This window comes from Diadema antillarum, unplaced genomic scaffold, assembly GCF_040938485.1.
Source record: "Diadema antillarum isolate AM-2024a unplaced genomic scaffold, OU_Dant_1.0 seq00000665_RagTag, whole genome shotgun sequence".
NCBI classification, from domain to species: domain Eukaryota; kingdom Metazoa; phylum Echinodermata; class Echinoidea; order Diadematoida; family Diadematidae; genus Diadema; species Diadema antillarum.
Genome location: NW_027271576.1, coordinates 517,501 through 538,038, shown reverse-complemented (window position 1 = coordinate 538,038; position 20,538 = coordinate 517,501). Strand labels below are relative to the sequence as shown.

At 40.0% G+C, this 20,538-nt stretch overlaps 1 protein-coding gene across 1 annotated transcript; it reads left to right on the top strand.

Annotated features, from left to right (window-relative positions):
* Positions 1-664: 664 nt before the first annotated feature.
* LOC139736847 (uncharacterized) lies at positions 665-5,923 on the top strand. The gene is made up of 2 exons (XM_071647510.1): positions 665-849; positions 5,292-5,923. Exons 1-2 carry the CDS (start codon positions 816-818, stop codon positions 5,921-5,923), a joined length of 666 nt encoding a protein of 221 aa, XP_071503611.1. The 5' UTR covers positions 665-815.
* The last annotated feature ends 14,615 nt before the right edge of the window (positions 5,924-20,538 follow it).

Sequence of the window (20,538 nt, the reverse complement as noted above, 5' to 3'; positions counted from 1 at the left end):
TCTGTCACTGGCCAATCTGCAATAGATTTCGGGGCATTTAAAAAGGGTGTTCCGATGACGGTCATTTCAAGTCCGCAATCCCCGAATCACCTCGGCCGAATCCCTGTGAGCGTATGCTCCGCAACATATCGAAAATTGTGTCGGCGGACAGGTTTGAAACGAATTAGTTATGATTATGATGAATACACCTCTCTCCTTCGTAATGTTTAAACTAATGATCATCTCACATGACGTCCTTGACCAGCCCCCCCCCCCAAAAAAAAAAAAAAAAAAAAAATGTGGGAGAAAACAAAGGAGTAAGAGCATAGAAAAATGAACAACGGAAAGATGTATAATAACGACAAGAGATGGCGCGCTTTTAGATAGAAGTACACTGCACAGGTCCTCGACATTTTTTCCTCTCAAGTCTAAAAGAAATAAAAATGAAGTAAAAAGTATTCTTAAACTGGAAGGGGTTAGTATCGGTGGAGAGGGGCCCTGCTTGAGCGGAAGCTGCGCCGATTTCCCCTCGATGTAGGATGAGTAATCCAGCGCCAGCATGCCCCCAGCCGTGTGGGGAGGGGGCCTACAGGGTGCTGGAAAGGGCGAGCCATGCCGATTATCTGGGGGTATATAAGCTAATCTGGGCTCACTGGAAAGGCAGTTCCTGCTTGGCCCGCTCTAGAGTTCTCACTTGGAAGCTAGCAAAACTCAACATCACGTCTTGAGCTTCAACGTCACGCCCGTTGGACTAAACTTATTGATACCCACCGCTCTTTTTAGTGGTCAACTTTGCTCTTCTTCCACTTTCGGGAAAGTTATACGAATTCTTCAAAATGCAGAAGATCCTGTTCTCATGTGTACTCCTGGGTAAGTCTTTTCGAAGTCCTTTAAAGGCTTTTCGAAGTCTTAATGAACCCATTTTTGTCATTTAATAAATGAGTGATATCTACTGGTGGTGCATTAAAAGATAAGCCTGTATTACATTTAAACTATTGTTTCTATTAGCTCAATGTAGGTAATCATAGCCATTTTGTCTTTTAGATATGTCCTGACTATATAATTATATCAGATTAGTGGGAAAACATCACCAACATAAGTAATGTCTTCATTTCATTCATTCATAAGTAATGTTTATACTTCATTAATTTGTTCAATTTCATGCAGCGTTTATGGGAGAAATCAAAATCAGTTAACCAAACATTGGCCTAATTTCCAACATATCAGTTAATTCTTTTTATGGTAGTTAGATCACTTTTTTTAACTGATGCACGCATCAGTCAAATCAATAGCTGCAGCTCGCCAATGATTTGATTAGACATGTGGGATTTTTGCCAGATGAAAATGAAGGAGGACGTTTTCCAAAGAAGATTTTAATGAATTGCCTCCTTCACTGTTAAATTGCGACTGCGTGCATGCTAGATTACTGCCAAATTCAATGTACAAACGGAATGCAGATTTCACGACATGCCAACAGGTGTGTTTTGTTGGACATCTGGGGTATCAAAAAGAAAAGAAAAGAAAAGAAAAGAAAAGAGTGTGTGTGTGTGTGTGAGAGAGAGAGAGAGAGAGAGAGAGAGAGAGAGAGAGAGAGAGAGAGAGTAAAAGAAAGAACATCAAAGCAGAAGATTACCTTTCAGGTCTATACAAATTAGACAGTTCTTTGTACCAAAATCAGTGTCAAAAATGCTGCAAGGATTTCGGATTCAACTATTACTGACCAGATGTATTGACTGTCCTTTCTGAGGAGGAGGAATGGGCGAATTCTCTGCAATTTCGTGGTTTTTTTTTATGTGCCTCCAGATAAACATTTGATTCAGCATTAACTTGTTTAGTTTAATAGTCCGTCTAATGTTTTATTCGTGTTCTGCTATATGCGTGTCTGGAACATTGGTGATTTTTTTTTAATCTTCAGTTTTGAAGTTATCGTGTTTATTTGAATGGACGTCGTGCTTCCATTTCGGCTTATTTAGCAAGCCTTTTGTTCTCAGAGACGGGAATAAGATATATTCAACACATAACGTTGCCCATTAGCGGTCTTTGAACGGTCAAGCAAAACCAGGTCATGTCTGGCTTTACATAAATTCATGAACACTTTCAGCTGAATTTAGTTATCCTTGAGCAAAGTAAGGACAGTGATAACAAGATATTATAAAAACCATTACTCGAGTTGTAGTCTTTTCCGTTTGAAAACTAAAAGAGAGATAGAAATCATAAATTTATGACACTTCATGAGTATGATTCCCGGGTCTGACAGACCAAAGCCAAATTTAACTCGGCAGACGGCAGTAATGGTTCCCGCGGAAATTAGGTTTGAGCGGGAGCCGGGGCAAGTGGCCCGAAGATTGACAAGCAGAAACGAGGTCCCGGGGCAGGAAATTTGGAAATTCCCTGGTGAAGATGAAAAAGGGGACCCCTGAACCCCTGCAGCTGCGGATTACTCACCGTTTGAACTAACTTTAAAGTACATATCATAAATCTCACCTTCGTGGTGCATCCATGTTGGACCAACCAGCAATTGATTGTCACATTTAGCACTGGAGGATAACCTGTATTAAAATTTAAATAGCGGCATATACTGTCCGTATATCCGTAAAATATATTTCAATATCTCGATAGGTGAGCAGCTTCCACTGACACAAAAGAATCTTTCAAAAAATCTCAATATTGCAGCCTGAAGCAATCTAAAAATTGGGTTGTCGAAAATGCACTTTATCTGGGCAATATAACATACAGTATTGATTATGGGTATTTGAAGTTCCTAAACAGTTGCTAAACTTGAAAGAAATTACTAACAAGGACAGACATTTTTATTTAAATCATTTCAAGCGTCTTTAAAAATCTTAATAGCTTTTAGGAACTTGATCTGTTGAAGACAACTTGAAAGTAAATATTCATATGAATGACAAGGGGGCTAAAACCACAGCGTAACGGGACCAGTGTAGCTTACATATACATTATCCTCATCATCACACGCACGAACTCACATCATCACACATACTAGTATTCAAAGAAATCTAAAGCAGACTCACAAACAGACGGGGTGTTACATTTACTTTATTGATATCAACATACTGTTTAAGTAAAGTAATCTTGAGCTCATGCTTCGTCAAAGTACCAGCATATGTGCTACTTTTAAAACTTGTAATTTTTGAGCAGTTTAAAGTAGCCACCGGGCACAGGGGAGAGAGTTGTTCGAGAAGGTCTAACTGTCGTGTGAACAGGCAATTTCAGAACATACTGGAGACAAGTCCATCCGTCTAGCTATCTGTACTATTAATTCCAGACAATGACTGTATGATGCCAACATCATCAATACCTCGGACCGAAAACTCGTGGGATAAATTCCTCACGTTATGTCACGAGTCTTGAGGGGGAAAATATTACGGATGAATAGCCATGATAGCCAGGGCGTTGGCACGGGCGCAACAGCAAAATAATTCGGTTCATAATCGTGTTTCCAAGAGCTAAAAATAAGGCCGCGTGATATGAATCATGACAATTTCAGATCCAATCAAACCAAGAACTGAAGAAGCACGAGGTTGAGTTTTGTCGTGTGTGCCGGAATAGTAAGAGGGAGGAATGGGGTTGGCAATTTGTACATAAATTACAAATAAAAAAATGTTTCAAAATGACGACTGGAAGAGGCAGAAGGGAACATGGAGCTAAAGATGGATGGAATGAGGGAGAGGGATGAATGAGGGAGGAGAGAGGGAGACTACGAGGGTTAGCAGGTCGAGGGAAACGTGCAGAGACAATCGATTGACTAAGAGCCAAGTAGAGGACTAATAATAGCAGCTGATATTTGGCAAGTGAGGCAGCGGAATGTCGGTTATTTCAGTTACTTCAGCCTATTCCCTACGAGATTTTGCTGGGAACAAATGGGTACTGCACAACCAGAAACATTCGCGTGGTATGGAACTTTCGCGAGTGGGAGGGGACAGCTTTTATCGTGGCATTAAATTTTCGTGCATTGCCACTGACATTCGAAATATATTGAACAGACAAAACCCTGCTCGTGCAATTTGCTTTCTCGAACCAAATGCTCCTCAAAATCAAATTCGCGGAAGTTTCATTCACTCGGAAATTGTTTGTTTATATAATATGATTCGGCAACGATACTTTGCATGACTCCAGTTTATATTCCATGACGAGACTTTTTCACTTACTGAGTAATGTGGGCAAAGATGTGCTGAGCCAAATGAAAGTAATTTATTGGCTGCGCTTTAGACAAACAAGAGCCTTGTATTACGATGATAAAGTATATCATGTACGATATATGTTCTCATCGAAAAATGAAATAAGATTGATTTGAACTGAAACCAAACTGCTATTGCAGTGTAACCTGTATATCGTCGGCCTCATGCCAAAAGGGCCCCAACACTGTACAAAGTCTATGGTGTTAAGGCCCTTTTGGCATGAGGCCGACGATATTATAAAGACCGACCAAGGGAAACAAAAATAGTAATCTTTATCGGCAGATGGCTAATTACTAAGCAATCAATTAAATGTTACTACCGAAGAATTTAAAACTGACTAGAGGAGGGCTCACATAATGACTAACAATAATTCCATGATATCCACGTTCTTGTATCATATAAACATAAGTGTCAACAAATTTAGTAAACAAAAAAAAAAAGAGGGATCTGTCTTCTGATCAAACCGACGTCATTAGCCATTATGCCAGGAGCCATAGAATCAGAGATGTGATCATTTAGGTCCAAATTCACGAGATTGATGTCGTCACTAGAGCGTGGGCTGCTCGCGCCATCTATCGACAAAGAAAGGAAATTCGACAGATCCATCATGACGGAGTATGACATTTTTGGTGACGCACGCACCCTCCGCCACACTCACTTAGCTGTTGCTCCACATAACAACTTCTGCGCCTTTATATAGTTCGTCGCCCTCTGACGGCCGACACGAGTTAATCAATGGACAAGCTGAAGACTTGCAGTCACATTTCTGTTGCCAAAGTTCAAGAGATTGAACATGTTGAATATGCAGCGAAATAGATCAAAATAAAATGGCGTTGTTGATTCAAAGTTGTAAGGGGCTGTCTTTGGTAAGGAAAGTTAAGAAAGGTATAGCAATAGAAAGTACATATAGCATTATGACTGAGTCTTTACACCTGCCACTTTATCTGTCAACTGTTGGATCCTCCCTACCCCTCTGTCCCTCTCACACTTGCTATCTTTTTGTTATCAACCCCCCCCCCCCCATGTCTCTCCCTATGAGTCACGATTAACCAGTTAACCCTGATGTCACGATTAATCAATTAACCCTGATGTTACGTGTCTGTGTCTTCACAGTGTGCCTGGCTGGACTGCAGGCTTTTCCTTTCGAGAACTTCAACAACTACGGTGACATGGCCGACCAGCAGGACGCCGTGGACCAGCAGGACTTCAACAACTACAACGCATTCAACAACCCGTGGGGCGACCTGAACGAAGTGGGCGACACCCCCGACGCAGTCGACTTCGACACTCCCGACGCCGCTGATTTCGATATTTTCGCCATGAACGAGGCAGCGGCTGCCGCAGGACAGGCGGCGGGGGAGCAGGTAGCGGGAGGCGACTCGTCCGGCGGTGACAGCGGGGAGTCCGCCGCTGGCAGCTTCGTCGGAATTTTCGGTGCCGGCATGGGCGGCGGCGACGTCGGCGGCGGCACCGGTGGAATGGGCATGGGAGCGGGCATGGGCGGCGGCGACGCCGGCAATTTTAACGGCATGGGATTCGTCGGCAACCCCGGCAACGACTTCGATACGGCTGACGAGTTCGACAACGACCCTGGTCTTCTCAATGCTGCCTACCGTAAGAAGGGAAGCAGCAACGGGGCCAGTGCAGGCATTGCTATTGCCACGATTGCCCTTGTAGTGGGCGCTGCCACTGTAGCTATCGTCGTCATTCGGAGACAAAGGCAGACAAGCATGCAGCCTCTATAAGCCACCTGATGGCAACATGGACAATTTTAGTCGACTTTTGCCATTGTACCATAGCAGTATACGCTGAAGACATACTACACTGCCATCTACTCGCATTGACATAGATTTCGTCATTTTGTAGCAACATCTACACGATCCCCTTCGATGCCTTAACAAGTGTCTTTAGAAATGAAAAGACTGCCTCTAATTCGCGTGTGCCTTGCATAGACCAGCTATCTGATGTATTCGTATATTCACGGAAACTCTTCATAACGATGTTTCATAAAGGCTTGCCTATTAAGCTTCCCCTGCCCACCAAAAAAAAAAAAAAAAAAAAAAAAAACACAAGCAACAAAAGTAGAGCAAGTCTAAAGCTTGAGAGAATGTTAACTTTGTACTATTGCTGCAAATGCAAAAAATATATTATTCATATTAAAAAACCATTTGGTGTACCGGTTTATTGCGACATTGAAAAAAAAAGCATGAACTTGTCATGCACAATTCATTGCACATGCTTTTGAAGAAACATATTTAAATGACACATGAAAGTCTAAAGATGGAGAATTTTTGGGAAAGCGAATCAAAGAACTGAACCTTACCACGAAAGTTGTAAAGAATTCAAGATTATTTTTATACTATTACACCTGGGTAATAATCGCTTATCATGACATTGTATCATTTGTATATGTTTGATTTTGTACATTTTTTTATGATTTTATATCACATGTGTATACAATTAATAAGTAGGTGATTATATCATTTAAAATTCAAATGACAGTAACAATAAATCTTCGTTTTCTTTCTTACAAAACCATGACCTCTGTGTCTTGTTTGCATGATAAATCTCAAAGATTATCCCTTCAGTATGGGAAAATGAACCAGATATCATAGAAAATATATGACCAGTGGTGTAAGTTTGCGAACGAGATACTATGTATGAGAGAGAAATAAGTACAGAGGGATATACCAAATAGAGAGAGGGGGGTGGAGAGAGAGAGAGAGAGAGGGGGGGGGGGGAGAGAGATGAGAAGGTATCTTGCTGTGTTTTTGTTTGAATGTGTGTGGGTGGATGTGTGAGTATCAGCTCATTACAAATTAGCAAGTGGAAACACGAAATATTAATACATCGGGCCATAGAGATAAAGAGAGAGAGAAAAAAATATGTTGGCAGAAAGTAGGTAATGGTCCGTATAATGTAATATAACTCATTCAGCGCTACAGAACCATTTCGAGATTAAATATTTAGATTCCGATATTGGAAGCTTCTCTCCTCATCCACACACAGAGACTGAAGCTCGCTATCTCTTCGTTTCGCGCCTCTCCTTGCATGCATCCGAATCCTGGGTGATATTTTCACAGCCGACGTTGATGTAAACATGGTTAATCCGAAAACCACTGTCGGCTCTTCAGCCGTGTCTCGGCCCGTGTTTCATCGACAACAATTATAACAAAATGCGCGCGCCTTCTCTATCAACAAATGCCATACTGGACGATATAGCTCTGTCACTTTCACACATTTTCTTTCTTTGCTTTTTTTATCCTTTCCAACTCATGAACAAGCCATCGCGTTCGAAAAAAGAAAGTGCACAGAGCTGATATGATTTAACTGCAAAAGGATGTATATACAGTTACGAAAAGAAGATGCACTGGTCGTAAACAACTCCTGCCCCCTGGCAACAATTGCTAATGTATATATAAGATCAGTATAAAGATTCTCATTTCTGTGCAAATTTTCATCTGAAAGATATATGTTTAATATATAATACAAATATATAAACATAATGTATCTACAGTTATACCTATATGTACCTATATACATACACACGTATATCAACTTATGTCGCAAAGTTTCCCATTGCATTTACATGCATGAATGAAATAAAAGTCTGTTATTTTTGCATTGACATACCCCTCAAAAAACTAATATTGCAAGATTTCCAAACGCCACCAATGTATTCTGACCCCTAACAAGTAATATCTGTCCCACCCACCCCCCCCCCAAAAAAAAAGTGCAATTGATCTTGCACCTGCATTATTCTTGTAGAAACATCAAATAAAAGAAGCCATGTTTTAAAAACAAATAAACAATACGTCAACTATTTCTTATTCGGGGAAGCATTATGCCAAATCATTCAGAAATTCTACAGCAAACACTCGATCGCAGCTCGAAGCACAAATTGTTACTCCCCTAATCACTTCTAACAACACTTTATCCGTAAAAATGATCTCATAGCTTGTTTGCACCTTCACATCGGGCCTGAATGCTTGCCTTTAACATTAACTATGGATATACAAACTGTGCGAACATTCACTTACCCCTGTGATATGATACTTACTGGAATTGTCTCTCTTCGATTAAGTGATAGGCTATTGGTGGGAAATTAATTACGCTAAGTAGTCGACATCTTGCAACATGTACTGATAATACATTTACCTTCATGATTGAATTCACATTTATGTCTGCATACTTGCACATGGTGTGTATGGGTGACTGTTGCTGTTCTGTTGTATGTGCGTTTGTGTGACTACTTTTTTTAATTGACCAGATACATATTATACAACTGTATGGATGTATTTAAGTGACAGCTTTTAAAAGGAATGGTATAGTACTAGTTGAGATGAGGATTGGGCTTTTATCTTTTTGTGAGATACCATGAAACTAACTATGAAATAGTACAGAGCATACCATTCTAAGAGGGATTCAAAGTTTATTTGATGAAAATCTGTTTTGGAATGGCTGAGACATCCAAAAAAATAAAGTAAAACAAAGCCCTCGTAATAAAAGGTGGGTCCCATCTTTTATTCGGATCACTCTTTTGGGGGTATCTCTGCCATTTCAAAACCAATTTTCATCAAATAAACTTTGAATTCCTCTTGGAATTACAGGGTCTTTCATATTTCATAACAGGTTTCTCAATATCTCACCAAAAAATGTTAGAGACCTGAAGGTCTCAGCCAAAACTATAGACCTGAAGGTCTCAGCCAAAACTATAGACCTGAAGGTCTCAGCCAAAACTATATACGATCCCTTTAAAGATATTAATCCGATAGCATTGTGACTTTAATATTTAGACTCATGTGCTTTATATGCTATGTTTGCATATATTTCATCTGATCCACATTTCCAATTAAAAAAACTTGATTCATTCCAACAGACAACATGCAACAGAGAATTACATTTTGAACCTGAAGGCGGACTCGGAGGATCTGCTGTAGATGTTGACTTATAGCAGAGACAGCCGACTGCAGTTAATTAGGCAGTATATCCACTAGATTAACGACTTGAATGCAAAACAGTCTTCACATACACTAACTTGTGCAAAGGCATAAACTTTAGTGCGATATGAGTTGCCTGAGGCATAAGCCTTTAAAGGGGAATTCACCTCAAACATGCATATGGCAGGGCTCCACACTAACTTTTTTGTTTGGTGGCCCGATGGGGCCACCAAAATAGTCAAGTTCAAATTTTTGGTGGCCCGAGAGAAAAATTTGGTGGCCCGATTAAAACAATAAAAAACATTAAAAGTCCTGTTTTTTCAATGAGTCAAAAATTTAAGTTTTATCATAGTAAGAATTGGAAGTTTGACTTATACTCTCTTAAATAAACCTCAACAAACTCGCAACACTCACTCTCAGGCACTCATTCAGTCCTTTCCATCCATCCTTTAAAGAAATTGAACAGCTAATTTCCGGCGCAAAAAGTTACGAATTTATTGACATATACTTTTCAAAAAATTTGGGTGGCTGAGGCGGGCCACCAAATTTGCCCTTTTTTGAAATTTGGTGGCCCGACTTTCATTTATGGTGGCCCCGGGCCACCGGGCCACCGTTAGTGTCGAGCCCTGCTTATGGATTCAGTGAATCCTAGAATATTAGTAGAACACACCGGTGAAATGTGAGGAAACTCGGGCAATCCTTTTAAGAATATTGAAAGTTTTACCCCCCCCCCCCCCCCTCCCATGTGCCGGTATCACTAGATTACAAATCTACAACGGTCTTTGGATTCACAGCAGTGGAACGGTATAAAGAAAATAAATTATAAAAAAAAAATTACATGATTTTTTTTTTCAAATGAAAAATACACATTCCTCTTCTACTTTTATATTGGCATTATGTTAAGGGGAATTTTATTCATTCTCCTTGCCTTCTGACGGTGGTATGATCATGTATGTATAATATATGTATATATATATATATATACAGCACAGAGAGAGAGAGAGAGAGAGCAAAAGAAAGAGAGGGAGAGGGAGATGTCTCCCCAACCTCATACGATTTATTCATTCCTAGTCCTTCACGTTGTGCATGAATGCGTTTTTACTGATGTGCTTTGCTCTGGTTTTTTTTTTTCAGAGTAGAAACAATGATGGAATGATCAAGTCATTCATTAACGCACTGACCAAAGAAGCAACAAGACAACATCAATGATAAGAGCCACTTCCTTTCTTCATGTGCAGCTCAAGTTGAGCGTCACCAACCTACTCTCTTCCCGTCTTTCGTCGTCACGTTCGGTGCCCGTACATTACGACCATTTACGCGGATAATCCAGCTATAAGCGCGTGTAATCGTTCCGTTTCCCACCCGAGCTTCTCTACTCCCTCCCTCCCCCCCCCCTTTCCCTCCCACTTTAGGATTGAACGAATTAGCGGGAGACTTAATGACCCCACTTTCTGTCTATTATTAATCACCTAACGGGGTATATCGATTGTTTATAGCTAGGGATGTTTTTCCGACTCTCGTTTCTCCCCGTCCCGGTCTCCCCGGCTCTACCCATTCCCAAGCTTGCTGGTGGGTTTAGTGCGGCGGGAGCTTTACCATCCGTCCGCACAAGCCACTCTCCGTGCAGCGCGTCCCCATCTCGGCCGTAATCCGACACTATAATGACTCGTCCCACCGGGGAATGATAGAATCGGCGAAAGTTGACTAAAATGTTTGGGTAATTGCCTCAAATAGGAGTGATTCTTGCTCTTCTTCCCCACCAACCTGAGCCACCCTGTTGTCTCCTTTTATCTCTCTGTCTTAATCTACCGCTACCTGTAATGGTTGTTTGGATGGGAGGGAGAGAGAGCGAGAGAAAGAGAGATGTGGGGGGGGGGGGGGGGGAGGAGATAGAAAAGCGTATTTGGTAGCCCTCTGAGTCGCATGGGAGTAACGGATGTTGTTATTTCACTCCGCGATGATGGTAGACTGATGATGTACGGGCGTGATCAAGTGTCCACAGGAGGAGGCGGACGAGGACCGAGATGTAGGCAAGGAAGAGATGGATGGGAGATAAAAAGAGAACTTTTTTGTCGTTATATAATGGATGAACAATAAGTGAAGATTATTCAACTTTTGCATCGACGTCAGACCGGAGTAAGAATCGTGGTGCGTTTTCGATGACTTTTGCCAAATTAATTCTAGTGATATATACTACGACATTTGAAGTTACATGTTTGAATATTAGAACACTCATATACCTTCCACAGAATACTAATTTGAGATACACCCGACATAGATAAACGGTGGTTTGTGGAAGTGTTAACCTAAAACACTCACCAACACTGACCGTGGTATGCGTTAAGGTAGTATATGTGCATGCGAAGAATGAGAAATAGATGTGATATGAAATAGATGTGTCATGATCACCATGATCACACTTTTCTAACAGTGGAATTGAATAACACGAGTAATATCAATAAACAAACCTCCCCTCCCACCCGATCCCCCCCCCCCAAAAAAAAAAAAGAAGAAGAAGAAGATGTTTAAGTTCAACGAGCTTTTGTGAATGCAAGATGGTGTCATATTGTTTGCAACTTCGATTTATTCGCATATGATTTGACAAAATTGTGACAAGAAACTTAAAATGTTAACGCTGTTGTGTGTAAATATGGAAAGATCGTAATATTAATTCGATTATATTTTCATATTATCAGATAGTTAATACTCACACTGATGCAACACAACACAAAGGTGAGGCTTTTAAGGTTGATTTAGGTGTTTTTCAGCCACACCCCCCCCCCCACCAACGCCCCTTCCCCAGTTTAGCGGCCAAGGATACGCAGTAATTGCACACATTTGTGTGTGTGTGTGTGTGTGTGTGTGTGTGTGTGTTTTAATGATATCCTTCATTCGAATTTCGTACGATATCACCATTGCTTTCATGATAAACCACACACACACACATGACATACACACCCACTTTAGCATTGAGATACATATAAAAAAAAAATCCAATATTGCTAAGGAATCTCCGGCAGTTCAAGTTTTGTTTGAGTCCTGTTTTCCCTTCTTTTCTTTTTCATCAACCCTCGAAGATGGGACACCCAGTTTGCGAATGACTCGTCATCTTCAGATATGAACATATTATCGGAGATAATATTATCGTAGATACCAAAAAATCAACGCAAGTTTCATATCTACTTCTTTGGGAGTATAAAACGCAGTCCTGTCACGCGCGGATGAAAGCATTTTGAGTATACATCACAAAAAAAAAATGTTTTAATTCATCATCATCATCATCATCATCATCATCATAATCATCATCATCATCATCATCATCATAATCATCATCACCATGGCTGTAACCGCAGTCATCAGCAGCTTCATCATCAACACCGTCATGTTCTACCCAGTCCTTGCTGTCCACGGTTTACTGACACGGACAACAATCTATAATATGTCTCGAACAGGTGGAAGAAAAAAGACTGATGAACATGGAGAGTTGATTGGTCTGAACTCGATTGACCTAGATGTAGTTGACGCCTGTATTGACATAGGAACGGGGAAGGAAAGAATTAGCAAGATTGTTTTGATGTAAATTATGGAGAGAGGCTGAGGGGAAAACAGATGAAGCAATAAGGAAGTAAGTAGCAAAGGAAGAAAGAGTGGGAGAAGGACGATAGGGAATCAATGACACTCATGCGACAAAATCATCAATCAGTTATCGGCGTTCGCTTAACGTCGGGATTCATATTAGCCAACGGTTTGGGCGATTCCCCAAAGAGATAGCGTTACCTGCATTAATAGCGCGAGAGAGGCGCAATTAGCAGGCTTTTACACGGACCATGCGCCCGTTCCGCTCGGCCTGATCGCTTCTTGTCAGTCGCCCCGTGCTCCTAGCAGAGACTGGCGTGTAGAAAGATGCGATAATTACAGCGAACTCGGAGCTACGATTAAACCCACGGCCTGTCACTCCACATTGAGATCTCCTTCATATGTTCTCTACAACTTCTTCTACTCCTTCTTCTTCCTTTTCCCCCTCTTTTCGGCCTTCGAGGAACCTAGGAACTGCATTAAAAAGTCAGCGTGGAATCCCGAGGGAGGAGAGCGCTGGAGATTGCTCGGCGAAGTGAAAAAAGAAACCTACCCCAGCCCCGGTCCGCCGCATTCGCGAGAAAGGCCCCGTTTAGTCAAACATCTCTGGCGGCCTGCAAAACTGAGAGAGGGGGAAAAAATGGACAAAAACAAAACAGAGAGAACACAATAAATATGGGAGCATGGTCATGCAGCAATGTGCACAATTAACAGAATTCAGCATGTTCAATAGTTTATTATGACTACAACATGTCATCAAACACGTCGTGAAATCTCACTGTTTACATCGTCATATTTCCTCAAAACATGCCATAATGTTTTAATGCAATAAATATATATATATATATATATATATATATATATATATATGTATGTATATTAAAATATATATGTGTGTATATGAAAAAATGAATAAATAAATAAAATAATATGATTGTATTTATATATATTTCTTGAAATGTATATATATATATATATATATGTATATATATATATATATATAATCCAATATACAGAAATACATGCATTTAACAAGTTAAATATACATTTGTCTGTGATATACCTGGCTATACTTCGTAATTTTACATGATATGAATGACAATGAGGCATTGGATGAGCTGTAAAATCTTTTATCCAAATTATGATTACAGTTTGCAGTCACACAAAATTAAAGGCATACTATACAAAACATGAAGTCACATCCCTGACAACCTTTGTGACGTCCTGAGATAGTGTGGAAGAAAATGTCTCGTATAATACTAGGGTTAGGGTGTTATCCAAGTGCTATCCGTGTGCTAAGTTCCCCTCCCCGACAAACAAACAAGAAAACAAACATACGAACAAACAAACAGACATTGTAAAACAATAAAGGAAAAATAAGACATACGTGGGAGAGAAAAGATTGTCCGGATTTTGCCAGAAAACGATTGTAAATGTGTCGTAATAACAAACGGTGAGAAAGACTCACTTATTTTCTGGCAAGGAGTGGAAAAACAATGGGGAGCTTTAGGGCCGAAGGTCGACGAAATCCAAGTAAATCGTATGCATTAGTGGTTTGCCGTGTCGCGCCAAGGGCACGAACCCGATAGGGATAACCATTATAAACGGAGGTAATGATGATGATCAGCTCTCCTCATCTTTCTCCATCAGAACCACCTCCTCTTCCTCCTTCCATGTCTAGTCTCTCCATCAATCTCCTACTCATCCCCTCCTCCTCCTCCTCCTCTTCTTCTTCTTCCTCCTCCTCCTCCTTCTCTTCCTCCTCCTCCCCATCTCCTCCTTCTGACCACTTCGGTTGGTTTGCAAGCGTGTCGGGAAGTTGTTATCTAAACAAGATGTACGTCAGGATGTCCGCCTCTCCTCTCTCTATTACCCGACATTTAAAGACGCTCTCGAGTAATGTTAAACCACACCCAACGAGCTCCGAGTCGCGTTGATTTGATCAAGGAAGTATCACAAAGTAACCTCCTTGACTTAATCTATAGCTGTTGATATTCTCTCTGTCACTTATGGGGTCCTTCTCCTGCTCCTCCACCTCTTAGTAGTATCAGCATAATAATATAATCTCCTTCTTTTACTTCTTGTTCTTTTCTTCCACCTCCATCTTCTTATTATTCTCCTCATTCTTCTTTTGTTTGTTCTTCCCTTTCTTCTCCTTTTCCTCCTCCTCCTCCGTCTACTCCTATTGCTCTTCCTTCTTCATCTTCTTCTTGTCCGTTTTCTTCGTCTGATATTATTGACCTGGCTGGATGTCAGTTTAATGTCCATTAATGTTTACTCTTCTCCACACGTAGTTTGCCTCGTGAGGGTAGTTTATATTTTTACTCTGAAACGCCTTTGTGCTAATACTCAAACATCCAAAGATTCTTCATTATCGTATGATGGTACAAACAATGATTGACATGACTGGATCTCTGTTTGTTTGTTTGTTTGTTTGTTTGTTTGTTTGTTTGTTTGTTTTTGAACGCATGTGAGGGCAATAATGTGCTGTTTCAAACATGACCACTCCCGTTTCGGGAATTTCTCGAGTTTAACTTTGTGATCAATAGCTGATCTGGTTTTTCTTTTTTTTAAATTCAAGAATGACTGAAATATCGTTCAAGGGAAATAAAAGAAAAAAATTGAAAGATATTTACATAGTAATAGGTTTCCTATACTAGTACATGCATATATACTCAAGCAAACAAACACACACACGTACACATGATACATGCACCCATGTTTGCTTGTTTGGGTTTTTTTTTTCAAGATAGAGAGAGAGAGATAAAGATGTATTTTCTCTTTCAGATGGAAATTTGCAGAGAATTGAGACAGAGTTCGTATGAAGAGTGCTGCTACCTTTAACGGAGTTCGAATCACAAGTAATCTGTCAGTCGTTTAGTGCCACGTGCGCCTCTGGGAGGGGGAAACTTGAGAGTGCGTTTCAACTTGCTCTCAAATCGAAAGCCAGCCACTTGGACCTTAAGCAGCACTCCAGCAGGGATGCGAGATGAGGAGGGGAAAAAAGTCTAAATTGAACCGCTTTGGAGTATTTTACCACCGAAGGTAAACCTATCTCGTCATTGATAGTGATATACCAGATTATGTCGTGTATTAGGGATGAGTCGGTAAACGTCATGAGCTGTTTTCCGCGCCCCTATCCCGCCGGACGTTTGGCGGGAACTCGCATCAATTCTTCGGGGAATGTCTGATTTTCAATCTTGCGCGCCTTTCTGAATAGCGAAACGTGCGGACATTTAGCCGTATTAGATATCTCTTGCCACCCCATCCCCACAACAAAAAGGAAGGAAAACTATCCACTCTTTCCAGTCTCTCTATGGAAGTGAAGATGCGTGCAAGTTGTGATGGTGATGATGATGATGATTTTATAGTTTCCGAGGTCGATGTAAAATAGCTTCGGGGTCTGTGGAAAACACTCTGCTTGTGCCTTTTGGTTGGGATTTCAGTTATTTTAGATTCCCCGGGAGATCGCAGATGGGACGGTGTAGAGGGATGGATTCTTGCCACAGCAGATTTTTCATTCCAGTGGCGTTAATTGAAAGTTTGTAATGGAAGACGCTGATAAGATAAATTGACATTTATACCGCATCGGGGATTTTCAGAGAGAAGTGTACGTACAATAAAACGTCAACATAGCAATAACCTTATTGTGTGATCTTGTTTATGAGTCATAATAACGTAGGTAGTGCAATCACAACCAGCAAGGATTCGTTTTTCATCATATCATTCATTTACCGGGCAATGTATAACGTTCCTAAATTATTTGTCTCCCCTCTAGGACTGGATCGGTGTCGGACGACAATGTTGTTGGGAACGTTATTCCTGTTGTGACGTATAGAATACGTAGTGCAAAACCACCTAGACCCATATAATGAGTGTAGTATCTAAACTTGTACGATCTGTGTGTATGATTTATGTACATAATATCTATCTTCTTAGTGTTCCGCTGTGCGTTTGTTTGAGTGTGTTAAGACAGAATAATGATATCCATGAGCGTCAGTCAAATGTTCCCGAGTGATAGTTTGTTTGTTTGTGTGTGTTTGTTTGTTTGTTTGTTTGTTTGTTTGTTTGTTTTCATTTTCCATCTGACGAGGTTGCTGGACAGCCAGTCCAGTCTGGTTGTGAGAACTTGAGAAGGACCAATTCAGCGAGTTATGCATGCACCCTATACTTGAAATAACAAAGTCTTTTCATAATAATAATCAATCAAAATTATGCTCTTAATTCCTTCTTTCAAACTTATTAAGCGAAACAAGAAATAATTGTAGAATAAATATAACGGCAAGCAGACACTTTAATTATCGTGATGAAAGCGAATGTGGCAACTCCAATCCATGGTAGACGAGCTGATACGAAATGAGGCCCCATCCATTTCAAGCTAAATCGCTCACGATGGCGGTCTCTTGCATTCATTTATCTCTTTTATCTTACTGAAAAATACTATTACATCTTATTTTATGTTTCTGCATATACTGCTCACTGCAATTGCGTATGTACAGCTTATATCTATTTGTGTAATGTTTTATTATAGTTTTGAATTACTGCACTTGTTATGCTTTGTCTTTGTGCTTTTGAAATTTGTAATTCAATTTGTATTTGATTAAATGCGGAAATAAATCAAATAAAAAATATACTACAAGTGTATTGAAATATTCATCTATACTGTGTAATTATACTTGTCATGACATGATATGATATGATATGATATGATATGATATGATATGATATGATATGACATGATATGATATGATATGATATGATATGATATGATATGATATGATATGATATGATAGTTTGAATACTTTTATATACACACTTGAGAGTTATAATTTATCATTATGAGCATAATCAGAGTTTGTTCTATATCATTTGTCTTCTTTGGTAAGTAATGAACAAAAGGGACGCCTTCAGCGAAGAAGTAATCATTATTCACTTCAAAAATAAAAACAAGAACAAAGACGTTCTTATGAATCATAATGAGACAAATCTCCAGAATGAAAATGACAAAGACTCATTAGTTTGCTGCTTTTGTTTTTATCTTATTTGGATGTAAATCACAAGCCTAAGCCTTTCATCTGTTGCGTAGTTTTAAGTGATTGCGAATATAGCTCCACGCCATTACTCCAAGGAACTTATTAATCCCGTTTTGAGACAGTCTTGCTTTTGCGAAATTTTGGCCTGTATTGTGATCAAGAAGAAGAAGAAGATAAGAGAATTATAAAAAGGAAAAAAATCCTGAGTGAGATAGGAAGTTTTTGTGCTGCGCATAATTTCGGTAATGATATTGCAAATGCTAATCTCGCCTAATGATCATTGCTGTTGGAAGATGTACGGGCAATATGCTGGCTCGTGCGTAAGGATGCGTTGATGGAAATCGGGGGAAAAAATCCACATGAATAAATTTGATCTTAGAATTACTTAGAGATCTGTCCTTATAATGATGGTTTCTGCTGTAGGATTAAGTCGACACGCCAGCCGGACGTGGATGGATCGGCGGAGTATACGGCTAATCAAATATTCATAACCGATTGTTGAAACGGTAACGGTTTAATGTTATTACTGTAATAACGGTTTTATTCAATATGCTTATCGACGATCGCTCGTATAGTCCCAGACGAGGCGCACCCAGACGTACTCTCTCCCGGCGGTAGCAAACCCGTCGCCCGAAGTTCCCCCATTCATCACTCACTACGAGCAGCCCATCTGTGGCGGGATTTACGTTCAGTCATACAGACATGTACGCCGCCGCGGCAGTGCAATAGCTGCCAGACTGGCGAGTTCCCCGTTCATTATACGCTACGCACTCTCACGTTTTCTCTACTAGACAGTCGCCAACAAGTCTCATACTTAAACCCTTTAAGGTTTTTTTCTTTAATCCTTCTCTTTAAACCTTGCATTTTGATAGGACAAGTTATTTAGCATGCATTTTCTCTCTTATACTTTGTTGAAAGTTATCATTCGATCACTGTTTAGCGCCAAATAATAAGTTAAGGTTTTCTAGAGACACACCGAAGAGTTTCTATTGTGGCTAAATATTGCTATCCAAGGACACGTGTGTAAATAAAAAGAAATGATATCAAAGTGCTCTGCGTTAACATCTATGACGCATCTAGAAAGTTGCCAAATAAATATCAATACAAATGAACGGAATAAATGAAGTTATTTTGTTATTTATGTAAAAAGCGGACAAATTGATAAAAGTGATGATGATTTCCTTCTCCAGTGCTTAAATGAGCATTTTAACTGTCATAAACTGTTTCACGAATATTACTGGTAACAGATGCGACCATCGATGGCCTTAATCGTGTAGTTTGATGCTACAGGGGGATCACCATAACGTGATGATTTCACAGCACCGTCCATAGATATGTATACAAAACCTTAACTTCCTCGAGACCTTAAATTGTTTGTTTGTTTGGTTGGTTTTATTTCTGCATTTTTCATAATTTCGATTCAAAATAACATCATGAATAGTATTTTTCTAACATTTCAATACAAAATAACATCATCAATAATTTCAACAGAATATACAGTACAAACATAACTTACAAATCTATTATCAACGATGATAATCGGGTATAATAGGGAATGTTTATAAGGAGAAAAAAATGGTTCAGACCACCCATTATCGTGTGTGTCTTTCAAAAGATGGTCTTTCAAAAGATCATTATACGAATTGCTATATTGTCATCATGCGTCAAAATCTGAAGATTCTGACCCTTTCCGATTATATCATGGCACTCACACACACGCACACACACACGCACACAGACACACAGACACACAGACACAGACACACAGACACACAGACACACATACACACACATACACACACACACACACACACACACACACACACACACACACACACACACACACACACACACACACACAAAACCAACAATCAGAGCATCCATGACCACCAACGTCATTCAATTCCAGCTCCCTTGATTTATGCAAACCGATAGGCCTGCCTGGGCAGACGGCTAGCCACCTCTTCACTAGCAATCACTTGTGATGCGCGCCGAGAAGAGTAACACAAAATGCCTCACCCCGTACTCACTATTCAGTGTCGTTTCAGCGAAATTTAGGCATGCTCGGTGTAACCCAGTCTGCTCGACATTCAATGAAGACAGGCGTACAACATCTTAATCTGGCACTGATTGGGAGTTGAAGGAAAGAAGAAGAAGGAGGAGGAAGGGGAAGAGGAGAGAATAAGAAGAAGGAGGAGGAGGAGGGGGAGGGGGAGAAGAAGAAGAAGAAGAAGGAAAGAAAGAAAGAAAGAAAGAAAGAAAGAAAGAAAGAAAGAAAGAAAGAAAGAAAGAAAGAAAAAGAAGCCAACTTCAGTGATCGATGTTTGATCTGGTGTGGAATGATTGGTGAGAAAAACGTGCAATATTGGTTATTATTCATGTTTACTAATAAACACTATGAAGAGATTAATTTGGAGAATTCAACGTTTTCTCTTTGACGTAACAGTAAACGCCATTGATAGCAAAGAAGAAGAGAAAAAATAAAAATGGATAGGAAGATAATAAAAATACAGCGAATAGAGCTCAGTTTGGTAACTTACGCAGTTGTTACAACAATCATAAGACCTTAATGATGGTTTCTTTAGCTAAAAAGATATATCACATGGTCCCTTCTAAGATTACCAGGCTCACTGGAGACATTTAATTTCTCAGCAATCGATGAATCCCGTAGCAGAAAACATACGTTGCCATGACAACCAAGACAAAGGGAGATAACCACGCCGTATTTCCACCGGTCGCGAAATCAATGATGCCTAATTCTCCACAGGAACATCTGTTGCCATGGTAACGTGTTATCAAAGGCTGTCATGG